The sequence below is a fragment of the Watersipora subatra genome, chromosome 9 (assembly GCF_963576615.1).
Source record: "Watersipora subatra chromosome 9, tzWatSuba1.1, whole genome shotgun sequence".
NCBI lineage: Eukaryota > Metazoa > Bryozoa > Gymnolaemata > Cheilostomatida > Watersiporidae > Watersipora > Watersipora subatra.
This window is the reverse complement of record NC_088716.1, coordinates 52,140,900-52,157,771: the sequence shown is the minus strand read 5'-3', so window position 1 is coordinate 52,157,771 and position 16,872 is coordinate 52,140,900. Positions and strand designations below refer to the sequence as shown.

At 37.8% G+C, this 16,872-nt stretch overlaps 3 protein-coding genes across 4 annotated transcripts in view; 2 read left to right on the top strand and 1 right to left on the bottom strand.

Moving 5' to 3' along the window:
- Positions 1 to 8,485, top strand: part of LOC137405385 (forkhead-associated domain-containing protein 1-like) — a 31,120-nt gene extending 22,635 nt beyond the window's left edge. The window contains exons 16-23 of the mRNA XM_068091625.1: positions 185 to 296; positions 1,302 to 1,473; positions 2,391 to 2,629; positions 4,567 to 4,739; positions 5,054 to 5,153; positions 5,956 to 6,150; positions 6,327 to 6,467; positions 7,999 to 8,485. Of these exons, the coding sequence (XP_067947726.1) occupies positions 185 to 296; positions 1,302 to 1,473; positions 2,391 to 2,629; positions 4,567 to 4,739; positions 5,054 to 5,153; positions 5,956 to 6,150; positions 6,327 to 6,467; positions 7,999 to 8,052 (1,186 nt within the window). The 3' untranslated portion in view covers positions 8,053 to 8,485. The remainder of the gene's footprint in view (positions 1 to 184; positions 297 to 1,301; positions 1,474 to 2,390; positions 2,630 to 4,566; positions 4,740 to 5,053; positions 5,154 to 5,955; positions 6,151 to 6,326; positions 6,468 to 7,998) is intronic.
- LOC137403636 (charged multivesicular body protein 1B2-like) overlaps positions 1 to 16,872 on the top strand; it is a 233,842-nt gene that overhangs the window by 105,438 nt on the left and 111,532 nt on the right. The gene's annotated exons all lie outside the window — the stretch shown is intronic.
- On the bottom strand, positions 9,646 to 13,612 carry LOC137403970 (E3 ubiquitin-protein ligase RING2-A-like). Of its 2 annotated transcripts, none has more exons than XM_068090113.1 (5): positions 13,183 to 13,612; positions 12,823 to 12,951; positions 12,529 to 12,645; positions 10,972 to 11,118; positions 9,646 to 10,005 (listed from the first exon to the last, which is right to left on the bottom strand). In XM_068090113.1, the coding sequence occupies exons 1-5, from the start codon at positions 13,610 to 13,612 to the stop codon at positions 9,845 to 9,847; spliced, it is 984 nt and encodes a 327-aa protein (XP_067946214.1). In that variant the 3' UTR covers positions 9,646 to 9,844. The 2 variants fall into 2 exon arrangements, with proteins under 2 accessions (XP_067946214.1, XP_067946215.1); XM_068090114.1 differs by having other exon boundaries at positions 12,529 to 12,642.

The window sequence follows — 16,872 nt, the reverse complement described above, 5'->3', positions numbered from 1 at the left end:
TGTAGCAGAGTATAAGAAAAATCATATAAAATGTGACTGATCGCATACCAGTGTAAATATTTTTGATTGTCTGATAATTCAATAGTAAACACGAAGAATGCTGAAGACTGTACCCTCTTTTACTACCTCATCCATATTGTCAAGCTTTTTATTAACACCATTCCTTTTTACTCTAATTATTTAGTGCTCTCAAGTCTCAAGTACAAAGATTAGATAGGGACTTGGCTGCCAAGGAGGACCAGATCCGTTCGATGGAAATGAAGATGCTAGATTCCACAGAGTCACACAATGAGCAGGTGACGATTAACTCTGCTCACTCGCTCACCTCCATACAAAAAGAAGCACAAACCTTTATTTGACAAATTTCAAATGATGAACGTTATTTTACCTACTAGATACATCCTAGTAATCTGCTAGTAAACTAGCCAATAATCTGTTATTCCCTTTCCTCCGACGAATATGACTGCAAATTTGCTTCGCAAAGGAGCACATTGACCAATCTATACTGTCTATTGATGCTATGGGCGCAAATAGGCGTGTCATTCTTATCGGTAATCGGACCTAAGCGCGAACACGTTATGAAGCGCGACGCTTCGGTCTATCATTCGTGTGTCCAGTTATAGCGATAAAATGCTAGAAATGAGAAAAATCCAGTTCTCACGGAATTTCAACTCAGATCCTCCAGGTCTGCAGGCAGACAATCTATCCACTAATCCAAGCGGCTACACTGCTATACAATGGAGTAAATGTGAATTTGCAATTACAATGGAATTTGCTCATACAGAACGTGTTAGCTAGTTCTGTATGAGCAAACGTAACTACACTTGATCTGCTCTGATCAGTTGTGGCAAACGACAGTCTTTTGCAAATTTTACTAGTTCAAACTGCAGCCTGGTCAATTTTTCAAAACAATTTTAGTCGACTGGAAATAAAAAGTTTTTTAAAATTGTTCAGTCTTAAGTTTAAAATTGGTCAGAGTACATGCAGGTTTAATAGTGTTGTGTAGGTTGATAAAGCGCAAGACCGACTCTCATGAAAGTTTAGCTTTTAACTTCATCTTAAGAATTTTGGGATTTAATTCATTTAGTTATTACGGATCAGTTGTTACACATTGTTCAATGTCTTGAACATGTTTGGGGCTCTCAACTGGTCCCCATATTGGCTACTGTTTAGCTTAAGATCACATAACTTCTGATGTAAACTGCATATGTACGAACTTCCCTTCACCACTCTGATCTTAGTTTATTGCCCAAAAAAGAATAATCAAGAGTTTTTTTTATTTAGACTTACAAATTCTGTAGACACGTGCTTTGGAAGAGGACAATCAGATCAAGCAAGAGTTGTCTTCTCTGGGACTCGCCTGCCGGGGTGAAAGGCATCAACTGGTCATTGAGCGACAGAGGGAGGCTTTATCTGAGCTTAGGAGAAGAATTAAGGAATTGGAAGTTATGAAAACAGGCTTTAGTTCTAAAGGTTAGAATTTATACAGGTGACTCATTGTGGTGACACACGACTGCAGGTGATTCAGCATTGTGACTCACTAGGGGGATGACTTATAAGTGTGCTGACACACAAGTGCAGGTGACTCAGTGTAGTGACACATGAGTGTGGTGACTAGGTGTAGGAGTACTTGAGTAATTGGGTATATTTTGTAGCAATGAGAATGTCTTACAAAAGTACAGTACTGTTTTACAGACGTATGGTAATGGCAAATACTGGACGTTTTTAACAAGGTGATTTTGCTGTAATTATGAATAATATGTTTGTTAAGAAGTTCATTTTATTGTTGTTATAGTAGCGCTGTTTTATTGATGAGCGTTAAATTTTTTTGATGAAATTATTTAACTATTATGCAAACAAAAAATGTAGCAAGTGTAGGGTAAGTAATAAATATAGGTGTGACTTTCACAAACTGCAAACATTTTTGTAAAAGTTACACAAATAATTTTTTTTAACTAAAAAATCTTTACTTCTATTTCCTTTAATAACTTTCACACTACAACCGCAACAATGTGTGCAGAGTGTCACAATGGCCACATCATAGCAACCACAAATGTCTGGAAGTGTGCAGTTAAACATCAAGTAAACATATAATGAATTAAAATTTTTAAAAAGATTGTTGCATAAACTTGATAAAATATTCAAACACCATTTGAAATTGTTTCAAGTAATTCTTAAAGAAAAAATAACTTTTTTATCCAGGAAAAAGTATGATTGGAATGATAGAGTGTGACAATTTTAGGTGCAGGATAGTTTTTTTATGCAGCGTGCATGTGGTATTATAGAGTGTAGTTATGGCACTTATTTTCAGGCTTGTTAAAGAATTATATAGTCTGATACAAAAGTAATGTACTGTTGTTTGAGATCCTTAACCTTTTCTTCATCTACAGCTGGAGGGGCGGCGGATGCAGCGCTCAAACAAGTTGATCTCTTGAAGAGAGAGTTGGCTGAAATGAGATCAGGAAATTTAGCGGATGAGCATGCCATGCATGACCTTTCTCAGATGGCTGCTGTTGAACGAGCAGTGAACAAGGCCAGGGGTATTACGAGTGCTGTCGATGCCGAGAATGAACATGAGAAGTCAGCTCATATAATGACACAAGATGCACTGGAAGAAAGTGAGAGATGTGTAAGTGTGAAACATCCAGAATAGAGTTGAGGCTGTGAATTTAACTGTAGAAATGCTATGACTTCCTCCAATACTGCAGTGTCGTGTATGAGAGGGTTTCGCGATGATTGGAAGTGTATGTGGAGTTTGCTAGTTGCCAAATAGACAGGCCACACCCACTATTTTATATACCTAATCTCTGAGAATATATAAAATTGGAGACCACAACATTAACAAACAAAAGTAGCTCACATTTGCAGTAGGTCTAAAATTGACTGTTGTATTATATACCATTTAAAAGAGGACAAAATGTCCTACAAGATAAGGCCAAAAACTTTTATAATTCAAGATTATTGCTCGGTTTTCATGCTTCGAATGGGTTCAGAGTTTCTTCCACCCCAAATCATAGAAACGGTAAGATCTGAACTGATTCGACGTTCAGATTGAACGTTGAAACTTTGAACGTTCAGATTGCGAACTGCCTTCACAAAATTTTGTGTGAAGGCATTCGCAGTAAAACTACTATTCGATGTCACAAAAACACTCACAGTAGATAGATTCTAATCGATAATACCAGTCTAAGCTCTCCTCAGCGGAGGTAAAAAATTCAGCGCTTTTTATCACGCTACCACGCGAATATATTCCAACTACTATTGCCAATGATAAGGTTGATTATAAGACAAAGATGAGGTAATTACCTTTTTTATTTATTTTATTACCTTATTCGTTAAATAATTGAACCTACCAATTGTACAGATTCCCACTGCACCGGTGCCGACCTCTTCTTAGGCTTAACTCTTCCAGCATAATAAAAGCTTTTTTTTACTAAAAGCGACTGTCGTTCAAAAGACCTTCGAAGTAATAACTGTATAACAAGTAGTAAAGTCTGTTGCTGTTTTGTAATATAGAGGGTTAGTGCAACAAGTGTATGAAGTGAAATTTGAAGATTGACTGTGACCCAAAAGTACATCGCTAGTCTTGGAAAGATGGATAAAGAGTAACTCTGAAACGGTAGTATGCGAATTCGTCGGCAGAGGTCAACTCCAAATCCATTCAAAGCATTGAAACCCAGGGATGATAACTCCTTTAAAGCTCAATTTAAAGCACAAGTCTAAGCGATCTGGTCACACGACTCTTCCATACCCGGCACTGCAATACAGAAGGCATAACATACAACAATGTAAAACCTAGTTTTACGAGAAAAACTTAGAATATTTAAAAAGTACATTTAGCCAGTAAAGTATTGGAACCTGTGCTAGAAATCGCAATGGACGAATTTTGGGTCATCGTCATTCGCTTGGTGTTCAACCTGGATTCACACATGCTGCTGTTCGCTGTCATTTATTATGGTGAATACAGCACTGAAATTATCAGGTTTAAATGAAATATATGAGGCATTCATCTAAAATGCGTTGGTACTCCATAGCAGACAATAAGTGGACGAACATTTTGCTACTTTTGTGCAGTTAATTTTCTGAGTTTAATGTTATCGACTGCGAATTCAGGTATAGGTGAACAAAATCTTGCCATGCCTGATGGCTGGTAGTTTTACAAGTGGAAAGATCACATGCGATGGCTATCTCAAACTGGGTGAATTTGCCATCAATTTACTCAACATGATGCTACATACCGAATGGGAACGAGGATAAACACGGTTCGGACAATTTTCAGGTGAAACTCAGAATTAAGCCTGAGCTTCATTTAATATGGTTATTGGGGGTTAGTAATATATGCCCGCACTTCCCTAAATTGCTAAATCACCTTTATCAAGGCTTATGATGGCTGGCGCTGCCAGGTTTGTAAGAAGTCGTTTAAAACCCATTCTGTCAGAGCTTTTCTTACCATAAGAAATCGTAGTGCCTACAGTGTAAACTCTATAAAACTATAGTCATAACTCCAGCTGAAGTACCATCTAGTTCTTTGATGCCTGACAATTGACTCGAACATCGTCATTGCAGTACTTAGGACTTCTGAGAGGAATAGCCAGTTGTCTCGAGATGGAACAGGTTGAGGGTCTGGAATCTATGGCCCATCTTCCTCATGACGAAAGACTAAGGCTAGCCGAGCAAAGAGAAGTGGCGGCAGAGGCCTTAACTCATAAAATAAAGGCTCTAAAAGAGAGACTAACTCGGTGAGACCTAAAGATAGCCTGTTATCCTTGATAATGGCCTTAACGACATTAACTCAAGTCTAGTTTTTAAAGATAAAATGTTGCATACATTAACTTCCCATTGGTAAAGCTGTTGAGTTTAATGGATTACAGTTCAATGCAGAGTGGTAGTTGTAGGACCAATATAGCTATCATATGATCAATTTGCTTTTGTCATAATTATGTTGAATTATTATAGTAGTTTTATTATAGTTTGTGCATAGTTATCGAGCTAGCTTATTGAGTTGTTGTCTACAAGTAGTGGGTACAACGGATAGGCTACTGATCCTTTACAGAAAAGACGAGTTGCTGCGCAACTATGAAAGAGATCTAGCTAAACTCAGACAAGCTGAACTACTAGTAGCCAAGAAATCTGAACAAGTTGAATCTTTGGTGGTGAGTAATACATCTAGATGGATTTTCAGTGCGCAGTAATTTTTACAAACACGGTGGAGTTGTCTGCTCATAATAGTACTTGAACATTTGCCTTATATTATGCTGTACATGTTATATTATGTATATGCCTTATGTTATGCTATACACTTATTTTATGCTATACACGTTATGCTTTCCTTAGAACTGTGAGCACGGTATTCTGGGAAGGGCTTGTTAAGGTCATGTAAAATGACATAACCTGATGTTTTCACTTTTTTTATTTGAAATGATGTGCTAAAGCAAATATACAGTTATTACCAAAAATAACTTTATATGTGATTGGCAAGATGATGTGCCAGCTAATTTTGATTAGTAGAACAATGTGCAAGGTAATTGTGTTTGGTTGAATGATGTGACAGCTTATTTTGATTGGTAGAATGATGTGCCAACCTATTGTGGTTGGTAGAATGTTGTACAAGATAATCGTGATTGGGAGAATGCTAAAAAAGGTAATTGTGATTGGCTAAATGATTATCAGCTAATTATGGTTGGTAGAACAATATGCCACCTAATTGCGATTGGTAGAACGATGTGCCAACTTATTGTGATTGGTAGAATGTTGTACAAGGTAATTGTAATTGGCAGAACGATGTGCAAGGTAATTGTGATTGGTTAATGATGTGCCAGCTCATTGTGATTGGCAGAATGTTGTACAAGGTAATTTTTATTGGCAGAATGATGTTCAAGGTAATTGTGATTGGTTAATGATGTGCCAGCTCATTGTGATTGGCAGAATGTTGTACAAGGTAATTTTTATTGGCAGAATGATGTTCAAGCCAGATTAGATGAAACGATGTACTTGCGCGCCAGTTTAGACAAGGCAAAGGAGACGCTACATCAAGAAAAGAGGTTGAATGATTCTATTAAGAAGAAGAAAACTTTCCACTTGGAGAATGAAAAGGGTCCTTTTGTGACAAACAGACGCCATGCTTGTCCACCAGATGATCTGCTCGCTAAGGTTAGCTATGACTGCTGTTTTATGGTGGCAACAGTTTTATATTGCTACAATTAGATTCATTTTATGTACACCCTTTGCTATCTCAGTAAAAAAGGGTCAGTTGCCTAGCCCTGTTTAGAGAAACTTATCTTAAAAGTTGGTCTCAGACATTTTATTGACAAGTTCATTGTTTTTAGGAAGCTGCTAAGAAAAAACAACAAATTGAGAGGATTCGAAGGAAGAACTACGAGATTAAGACATTAAAAGAAGAACTGCACAGTAAACATTCAGAGTTATGCCACACTACCACACGTCTCGCAAATCTAGAGAATGACGTGGTGAGTTGCAAAATATGTGCGTATGTCCAGGTGCATTGTACCTCATATCTCTACTGACAGTTCACCTCGTACTCACATCATTGCTCACATCTTGACATCACACCACATAGCTATACATCATACCAGATACATGTAGCTCTACATCATACCAGACACATGTAGCTATACATCATACCAGATACATGTAGCTATACATCATACCAGATATATGTAGCTATACATCATACCAGATACATGTAGCTCTACATCATACCAGATACTTGTAGCTTTACATCATACCAGATACATGTAGATCTACATCATACCAGATACATGTAGCTCTACATCATACCAGATACACGTAGCTATACATCGTACCAGATACATGTAGCTCTACATCATACCAGATACATGTAGCTCTACATCATACCAGATACATGTAGCTCTGCATCATACCAGATACATGTACCTCTACACTACTTACCTCTACAATAGCAGTAAGCATGGCGATGACCAGGACTTCTTTTATTGTAAGCAGATACCCTGCATTAAGAGGATGTTTCTAAGGAATCAGACGGAAGTTCTGAAACGACATATTTTAGCGACCTCGTGGACATCATGGAGCGTATGCGTGTGAGGTTTGAACAAAATTGGCCAAAAAATGTAAAAATGCATAACTGACTAACAGACAGACCCACAATAACAAAGAGGATTTATTGATATGAATAAATTTCACCACATAACCCTACATCATCTATATATATATATATATATATATATATATATATATATATATATATATATATATATATGAATAAATTTCACCACATAACCCTACATCATCTATATATATATATGTATATATATATATATATATCTCAGTCCTTCGTGTCTAGCTATAGCTATTAAAATCTAGAAATGAATGATCTTCATGCTGGATTTGATCTCAGAACCTCCCGTTCACTAGACGATAACTTAACCAATTAAGCTATGCCAGATGGAATGAATTTGTTAGGCGATATGAGTCGTTATGTCGGTTAAAATACGCATAGCACTCTGCGTTACCGCAACGTCACTAAAGCTCGCTCACACAGCTCTTATTAGTAAGTTTAGCAATACGGATAGTAGTTTAATCAAATTAGTCATTGGAAATGTACCATTAGCAAGTCTAATATGCACCAGTCTAATGGCAAGTAGCATGCAACAACATTACTCGCCACTGTTTATAAGCCATTTTTAACACCCGTGCAAAGCCGGACATTCACCTAGTATAACTCTATTTTACACCTCACAGCCTTTGTTTATATTACACTCGATTGCCTTCCATCGTACTGGGTGTCTTTGCACTTAACCTCACATTACCTTTTGAAGTTACGATAGAGTCTTTAAAAAACTCCTGAATACATGTAGAATCACTGCATGAAAATCCAGCAGAATACATGTAGATATTACTTACCCACCCTACCATCAACAACTTTCAGCATCTATATTGAATATTATGAGCAAGAAATCATTATAATTATATTCTACCCCTTTTCATGTCCATTTGTAGAATGACGAGGCAAGATTCCAGTCACCAAGATTGACTGCCAAGCTACTAACATGAACTCAGGTATACTGAGTGTCTTATCAACAACTTACTGTGATATCTAAATGTTATTCGAGTTTCTTAGAGTTTGCTAGGATCGTTGCGAATACAAAAACCAGAACAATGACAGCAAGTATAGCTGGAACCCGTTTAGCTATCCTACCTCCAATGATGCGAGTTCAACAATTATGACTTTTTGTATCGGCTTTCATGAGCCGCTGATAAGCAAAAGGACAGCCTCAGTGCATCTTCTAGTCTAGACAGCACTCACTTCCTGTGTCAAGCCTTTGTCCCGTATGAGGGTGGTAGTGCTAGCAGTCTACAGACGTCTAACAGGTCACAAAACAATTAGATATTTGTTTCTATACAACTTTTATATCAGTTACTATTATTTTTTAGATTTACTGCTTAGCGCTACGACATTATTGCAATCTGTGTTGCATTAAATTTCTCTCCCTTACTACTGTAAGTTTAAAAGTAAAATACAGTACATGTCATTAATAGCCTTGGCCTTGGCTGTATTACTAGCTTGTATAAAGAATTATTGAACTCCTCAGGAAACCATCACCATGGGCAGGGCAAACTTACCCATTGATAAACCATCACCATGGGCAGGGCAAACTTACCCATTGATAAACCATCACCATGGGCAGGGCAAACTTACCCATTGATAAACCATCACCATGGGCAGGGCAAACTTACCCATTGATAGACCATCACCATGGGCAGGGCAAACTTACCCATTGATAAACCATCACCATGGGCAGGGCAAACTTACCCATTGATAGACCATCACCATGGGCAGGGCAAACTTACCCATTGATAAACCATCACCATGGGCAGGGCAAACTTACCCATTGATAAACCATCACCATGGGCAGGGCAAACTTACCCATTGATAAACCATCACCATGGGCAGGGCAAACTTACCCATTGATAAACCATCACCATGGGCAGGGCAAACTTACCCATTGATAAACCATCACCATGGGCAGGGCAAACTTACCCATTGATAAACCATCACCATGGGCAGGGCAAACTTACCCATTGATAAATATTTTTGTAAGTTTAAGTTAACAATATTTACTTCGACTAAACTAGATATTATTTTCTGTTCTACCCGATTAAGGTCAACTTGAACATTAGAGACACAATCTTTTGCTGGACAAGCTGTAGACAACCCTTCAAGGTCCTAAAATATGTTTGCTTTAAATTCACTGACTTATTGTGCTGATAACTCCTACCCCTAGTCTGGTCAGCTCTACCTGGTCAAGAGCTTTATCTGATCAGCTAACCTATCTAATCTAACGTTTAGCTATTAGTAGAAATTTAGTGCATGTCGGGCCACTTGAAAAAGGCAGATAAACCATGAGTGACTGCTATAGTCGTAGTACAATTCATCCTATGTCACCTGAAGGAAATGTTTGTGAGCTCAATCAGTTGTCAGTCAAGGAAGAGTACCGAGTGCAATATACAGTGACCTTAGAGTAATCACTCCTGGCAATACCGCAATGCTCATGAATTTTTGTATAAACTAACACCATGGCAAATGCTGCTACAAATGATGGCCAGGTTAAACGTTGCCAGATAAGTGGAACATCTGTTAGGTAAGTCTGTATTGTACAATATGTTTACATAGTACCATGACAACGGCCTTGATCTGGCACTGGCAATGTACAAATTCGCGCAACGAACATGTACATAGAATGACTCTATTCAAAGTGAGATGCTCATATTTGCATATAAAAACACCAAGTTTTGACATCACTAAGAGATCAGTACTACGCCCAAAATCTGTGTAACTACATCGTCACACCGTCCTTGCAAAATATAATTCTAAAGGTTTGTTTTGCTTCCACATTTTGGAATTGACATGTTTGAGGGTTGTGCTATCCTGTAGGTCAGTATAATTCTCCTCTCCGAGTTGTATAGAAACGCTGAACATGTTCTCTTCGTACTTGGCATCACCAGCTGCAATCACAAAGTGTTAGAAACTGTTGGTGTCTGGTTACAGTATGGATGTGGAAATGCATTATTTTTATTAAATATGATTGTGGTGCGTACAGCTGAAATGCTCGCATAGGGAAACCAAGTAACCATTTTCATGTCTGGAAACGAAAACTTTCCTAAAAAAACAAGTTTTTAAGGGCACCAGATTAGTTGATATTATACCCTAGGACACGTACGTATTCGCCTCATCTAACTTTCGCGTTTTTGCGGAGTCATCCTCTCGCGAAAATTTCATGAGCGAAACTAAACTATCATAACGAACGAGCGAAAACGCGGAATTAAATAGCTTTGTTCATTGATAGTCCAAGAAACAAATGGCAGCAAGCGATCAAATTGCATTATCGATCTCGGCCACACAATTTTACCTGCGGTTCACAATTACAAACTAGTCCCAAATTGAAAAAAATTTTCTTACAGGTGAACCGAACCTGAGGAATCTAATTATGTTTGTTCCACTGCATTTATTTTCACATCACTATATTTTCGCACTCATCAGAGTTGCAAAATTAAGTTGCATCGAAATTTTACTCTGTATGCTACTCACGAAACTAAATACTAGCGAAATATAAGTGTCTTAGGGTAGTTGCTACAAATTTCCAGAACCTGGCCACGAGTAGTCATGACCTAGTGATCTAGAACAACTAATCTGCAAACAACAGGTTGGGATTCAATTCCCAAAAAAAGCGCAGTTGGTGGTTGCTGGAATGACATCCAACTTCAAATTGCTCTTCGCAACTGGGCATGTCTTCAGTCATCGAGTTTCCCTGCCAGTGAACTTAGACATGCTCAGCCAAGATCACAGAGACATTGTTTGTGTAACAATGCTCATAAAAAACCAGGCGCAGTCTCTGTTTACAGTAAGCTAAGCAGACATCGCACATGATCTTCGAGGTATTACTCATACACACAAGTGTCAACCGAACCAACCTTCCTGTTTGTCCGAATCCAGCTGCATTCTCATTGCAAGATATTTTTTCAAGTGCTCGACTGTAGCATTGTCTGTGGTCTTTATATAACGAGTTTCATCCTTCTCGTGAGTCGGGCAAGGCCTTGGATAAAACACCAACTCTATCTCTAAAATGGTTTCAGATTGAGAATAATTGCAAGCAGATTGGTCTTAAATACTTCACTATCTGACCAGTAGTAGCCTTCTGAAACACTTGCTTTTTAAGTCTTTAAGATATGGAGTTGCCTGACCTTGTCTGTATACACTTCTAGTTTTTTGTTGCATGTGTAGATAAATTAAACACAAAGCTCTAAGTACGGTAGAGCCTCTGTATCCATACAAGCTAATCTACTTGTAAGTAAATGAAAATGCTTTTCCAGCTAAACCCTTGCTTAAAACACTAAAGAAAATACAAATGATAATTTCTATATGACCTGACGATCAAGACCACCTGAAACTTAGTCAACAAAAAAATTAGTTATTTAAACTTGATTTTAAATTTAAATGTAAATGCTTTACCAGCAGTCTCTTGTGCTCCTTGCTTCTCTGCCACCACACATACATCTCCCAGCACACTTACTGTGTCAGAATTCATCAGCAGCTAGTACAGAGATTTATGTGTGATGACGGAGAAGTGAAAGCACAAGAGAGCGTTGACAAAGCATTTACACACAATACATATTATATATAATATATATGATACATATATATGTTATATTATGGTGCATATATATTATATATATAATATATATACAACACATTTACCCTATACCAGAGAGTATATATCCTATACCTTCCAATAATATATATATTGTTCTCATATATTCCGAATGTTTGTTTTTCATTATGTTTTGAGCTATTTTTGTTTTATTCAAAACAAGGTGGTATGCGCTTGCCCTCATCAGCCAGAGGGGGAGTGGCGATGAAAATGTATGTAAGCGCCACCCTATGCACATATGTAGGATAAATGTGGTACTCTATATATATATATCTACTGTGCCGCAGGTACACCTGCCGCTGTAATGCTGTTTAGCTCGTCATATTTCACAAACTTCTATCATTGGAAAAGCGCCTAGAGCTAGAATTGTGTAATACCATATTTTGGTTTTGTTTACTCTGTTTATCAAATGTAAGTACCACAGAGAAATTTATTTAAACAGATATTAGAAGAAGTTGGGTATTTAAGCACTATGTGTATTGTCTATGCGAGAGCGGTCTACATAATGTCTAAGATCACTAGAGGACAGCAGACAAATATTACTAAATTTAAACTTCCAGCTAGCATAATCAGCAACAAATAACAAACATTTGGCTAATAATAATTGCTACACAGATTCTTGCAGAATAAAAAATAATTATTGCATAATTGTTCACAAGGTGAGATTGCAGTAGGTGCCTTACAAAAGAAACAATATGAATATAAGTCTGGAAAGATATAGAAACAAGCTTTATGGCAAGAGTTGTATTAGGATAGTCAGTAAAGAATGAGGTAAAAACAAAACTTGGGTTAAATGAAAGGCTCATAAATTTAAACAGACCTGACGGTTGGGGCACTGGAGAACTGGTCGAAGCTGCAGGTACAGTGGGACGACCTCTTTTAGCAGCTGTTGCTGCACTGCTTTCTGTGAGAGTGGCTGGTGAGTCTGGCAACACTGCTGAACAAAACATGCTGCAATCAGGCTACCACATAAACAAACTAACGTGTGCCAAAAGCAGCTTAGTGTAGTTAATGATTTGTGGATATGGAGTTTGCCTAGTAGCAAATGGGTTATTTTGCAGGAATATACCAAACAATAATCAATCTGAGGCACAACAAACTGATAATCATGTACCTGCAGTTGCAATTGGTTCTTCAATTTCAGTTGATGGAACCTGCAACTCTGGAGCTGGTAGTGGTTCTTCAATTTCTGGCATTCGCTTCTGTTTTTTGTGTTGCCTAAGCAATGCCTGCATTCGCATCCCTAGAAACAACACAATTGTTCATCACATAATCTTCAGCCCATTTTAATGTCTAGCTGCAACAAGTTTGACTAATTGAAACAACAAACATTCAATTCAGCAACTTGTATTTTGCTGTAAGTTGCTGAATTACAAAGGACAGGCATGAAACTAAATAACCACTCAGCAAAGACATTAGCAAATAGATCTAGCTAAACTGAAACCTTAATAAATATCACATGTAAAAACCTTACCTTCTTCAATGCTGTTCATCAAAGCATCTTGGCTGTGATTTTTAGTTAATTTGGCCAATACTCTTTCCTGATGAGCTTCATATTCAGCTCGATTAGGGTATATTTTAGCAATTAGTTCGTCAAACGTTGGATCTCTTCTCAAAGATCTTCTTGATACAAGCTTCTTACGACAGGTTGGACATTCTTTGTTACCGCTTCTCAAAGCGGTAGTGATACATTCTTGGCAAAACCTATGAAGACACTCTTTGGTTGTCATGGTATTTTTTAACATGTCTAAGCAAATCGGACACATTAGTTCACTATGAAGTGATCGAGGTGATACTTTTATCTCAATATCACTAGATATTATTTCTTGTGGTACGCGATTCACTTCGTACATGGTTAGTCTCCATGTTTTGTTTGAAGTCGGCGCAGCCTCTGTGGTAGCCATATTTGTCGTAGTGCACTTGCGCTCTTACAAAAGTAACCTTAGTCTTGCAAATTTGCTCTATAACTTAGAACACGCATTCGGTATTGGTTAAAGAGTTTGTTCTAACGTTTAAACACAACGAGTCTAATAATGTCAATTCCATGTTTTAAAACTTATGAAATGGAAGCGCGAAAGCGAAGCCTTGTAAGAAGGGAATACCCGAAGAAGCGGTACCAATAGTTACAGCATTCGGCACTGTGCCACTCGATAGGTTTGTACGGGGTTTGTACCACTATTTGTAGAAAGTAGTTGCTCTAAGAAGAGATTATAAAACGCTCTGAAAAGCTTGCTAGTTCAAACTGTTCTGGGCATTTTAGTTCATCCGCTCCACAGCCAATGGAGCAGACGAACTAAAATGCACAGAAGTGGTACGCATTGTTCTTTACTCCACTTTCATAATAACTGTGGCAGTATTGCGTTTTTGTTGTAGTTTCATTTGGTATACTGACTAGGACCGTAATCTATGCATGAAATTTTCTGGTGATAAAAATCTGACTCATTGCTTCTCCATTAGTACGCACTAGAGTAAAAACAAGTGGTGCGCCTCAGATAATTTTAGTCCTTAACCAGCATTTGTATATCAAAATTGTTGCCTTATTATGCAACTAGGAGAAAAAACAATGAAATGCCATAATTTATAATGTATTATCTGACTTATCTATCTTATTGTTCTAGGTTATTGTTGGTTAATTGTAAGCCCATTTTAAGTTAGCTGTGTTATGTACATGTGTTAGCTGTGATTTGTTAGCTTGTATTTTAATTCATGAACTGCTCTTAGGAGGAAGCTGTTGGGATATACCGATGTTTTTGCATACATTGTTGGTGGATCTCCTCTTGTAGCTGCCTTAGTGTTTGGCATGCTGTCCAGTTGGACATTAATCAACTCGTCGTATGCACTCGACAGGGATGTATGATTTGCTTCTCTTGATAGAATTCTCATTAATAGGGCGTGTCTGATTTCAGTACGTCTGTCAGCAAGTGCATCTAGTTGCAAGTTATTGCAGCTTCAGTGATGCTTTCCCCACTTTGCAGCTGACTTATGAATCTTAGGTCTATTGCGTTGTGCTGCACCATTTCAATGTCATTTTTTAAATATTTATGGGAAGTATCCCAAACTGCTGCAGCATATTCTAGATGCGGTCTGCAGAGACTAGTGTAAGCCAGAAGACCCAGAAGACGCGCTTTTTCAGGAGCAGCATGAAGAGCACGCTTGAGCATGCTTAACTGGCGCTTAGCTTTCAACACCTGGGACTGTATATGGTTGTTGAATTTCAGATTGGATTGTAATGACACTCCTATGTGTTTTGTCTTTTGAACTACTCCAAGAGTGGTGTCATTAAGTAAGTTTGTGGAGAGGAATGAGTGGGGTTAAAAGCTAACACAGAACACTTATTAATGCTAAATGACATACACCATGTCTGAGCCCAGTTTTGTAAAAAGTTTATATTAGTTTGAAACAATGGTTTTTCTTGATCATGTTTTTTGTTTTTTTTTGTTGACCGGCTAGTAAAGTATTGTATCATTAGCAAACAGTATGGTGCTACAGTTGACTGCCTTTGGAAGGTCATTGATGTATATTGAAAACAAGATTGGTCGGAGAACAGACCCTTGTGGTACACCTGAGGTTACTGGTAGTTCGTTGAATAGTGTACTCTTGATCATCACTTTTTGTTTGCGGTATAATAGGAAATCGTAAATCCACATCAATATTTGGTTGCTAAGGTCTGGAAGCCTTGATATTTTCTGCATCAGAAGTTCATGGGGAAATTTATCGAAGGCCTTTGCAAAGTCTTAAACTAGGGCGTGAACCGTATTGCCTTTGTCTATATGCTTGGCTGTTTTGTAATAAGTTCTGCATAGTTGGGTTTCACAAGACAAACCCTTTCTGAAATCATGTTGTCGATTTTACAAGACTTTTTCAAGTATTATATTAAGATGATGTAGTACAATATGTTCAAGTATTTTGCATGATATATTAGTTGAAGAAATAGGTCTGTAATTGTTTGGTTGATCAGTTGGTCCGCGTTTGTGCAAGGGAGTGACATGTGCTAACTTCTATTCTGTGGGGAGCCATGAGGTGGGTAACGATGCTTGAAATATAGCCGTCAACATTTAGCTGTCATAACAGGGTCAATGATCAGGTCCTCCTTAGGAATTTCATCAGCACCGGGAGATTTTCCATTTTTGAGAGATTTGAGTAGTTGGAAGACTCTGTCAACGGAGGTTTCGATTTGTTTTGATGATCCTGCTTGACTATAGTCTGCTACATCAATTATGTGTTGTTTGCAACACTGAGAACTACAAAATTCAATTTGGCCCTCTGAAAAGGTGTGCAACTTGTTCGAGGAGCCAACATCACGCTGTGGTGAAAATACTGAATGTTTTTAGCATGAGAAAGTGTAGTATAAATAGTATTAGGGCAGTGGCAGGATCTATGTAATTTTTGTTTTTTCTTCATAAAGAGCACCTAATTGCTTATGGGTGTGCTGTAATTATGTTTGACTTTTTCTTTTGTGTTGACTCAGAGTAGTAAGCACAAAATTGTGCAGTTTTGTGTTAGAAAATATTTTACAGTACGTAGAAATTAACCCGAAAAGCAGAACTTTGTCTCATCTCTGTGAGTTTGCGTAAACGTGTACATGTTCGTTCTGTCTCTGGCTTTACGATTTGTAGATTATCAAATATTACGTTTCGTTTATTGCTAAAGTTAGTCCAAGCCTCCTAGTTCAAACTGTTCTGGGCATTTTAGTTCGTCCGCTCCACAGCAGATGGAGCGGACGAACTAAAATGCACAGAGTTGGTACACATTGTTCTCCACTTTCATAATACCTCTGACAGTATTATATTTGAGCCTAATTTTGACTAGGTAGTTGAGAACAGCTGTGGTGGGTGGATCAATTGCTCTTCGTAAACAACATCTTCAACTTATGTGTCAGCAATATGCTATGACCAGTAATGTGGTCAACCTACCGCAACTGCTAGTAGGTGGTTTAGACCACCTACTAGCAGTTGTGTGAAAATTGGAATTGCCGCCTTTTCAAAAGTACATCACTAGCAATGATCATTTGCAAGAAGTGTAAGGCATGTTTGCGTTTATGTACCCCGTGGAGACAATTTTACTGAGGTGGTAGTATTTATGATAACATTTCTTTTAAGAGTTGTAAATTTTAATCTAGGCAACAATTTGCATTCATAGGTGGTATGTCAACTGGTGGCTACCA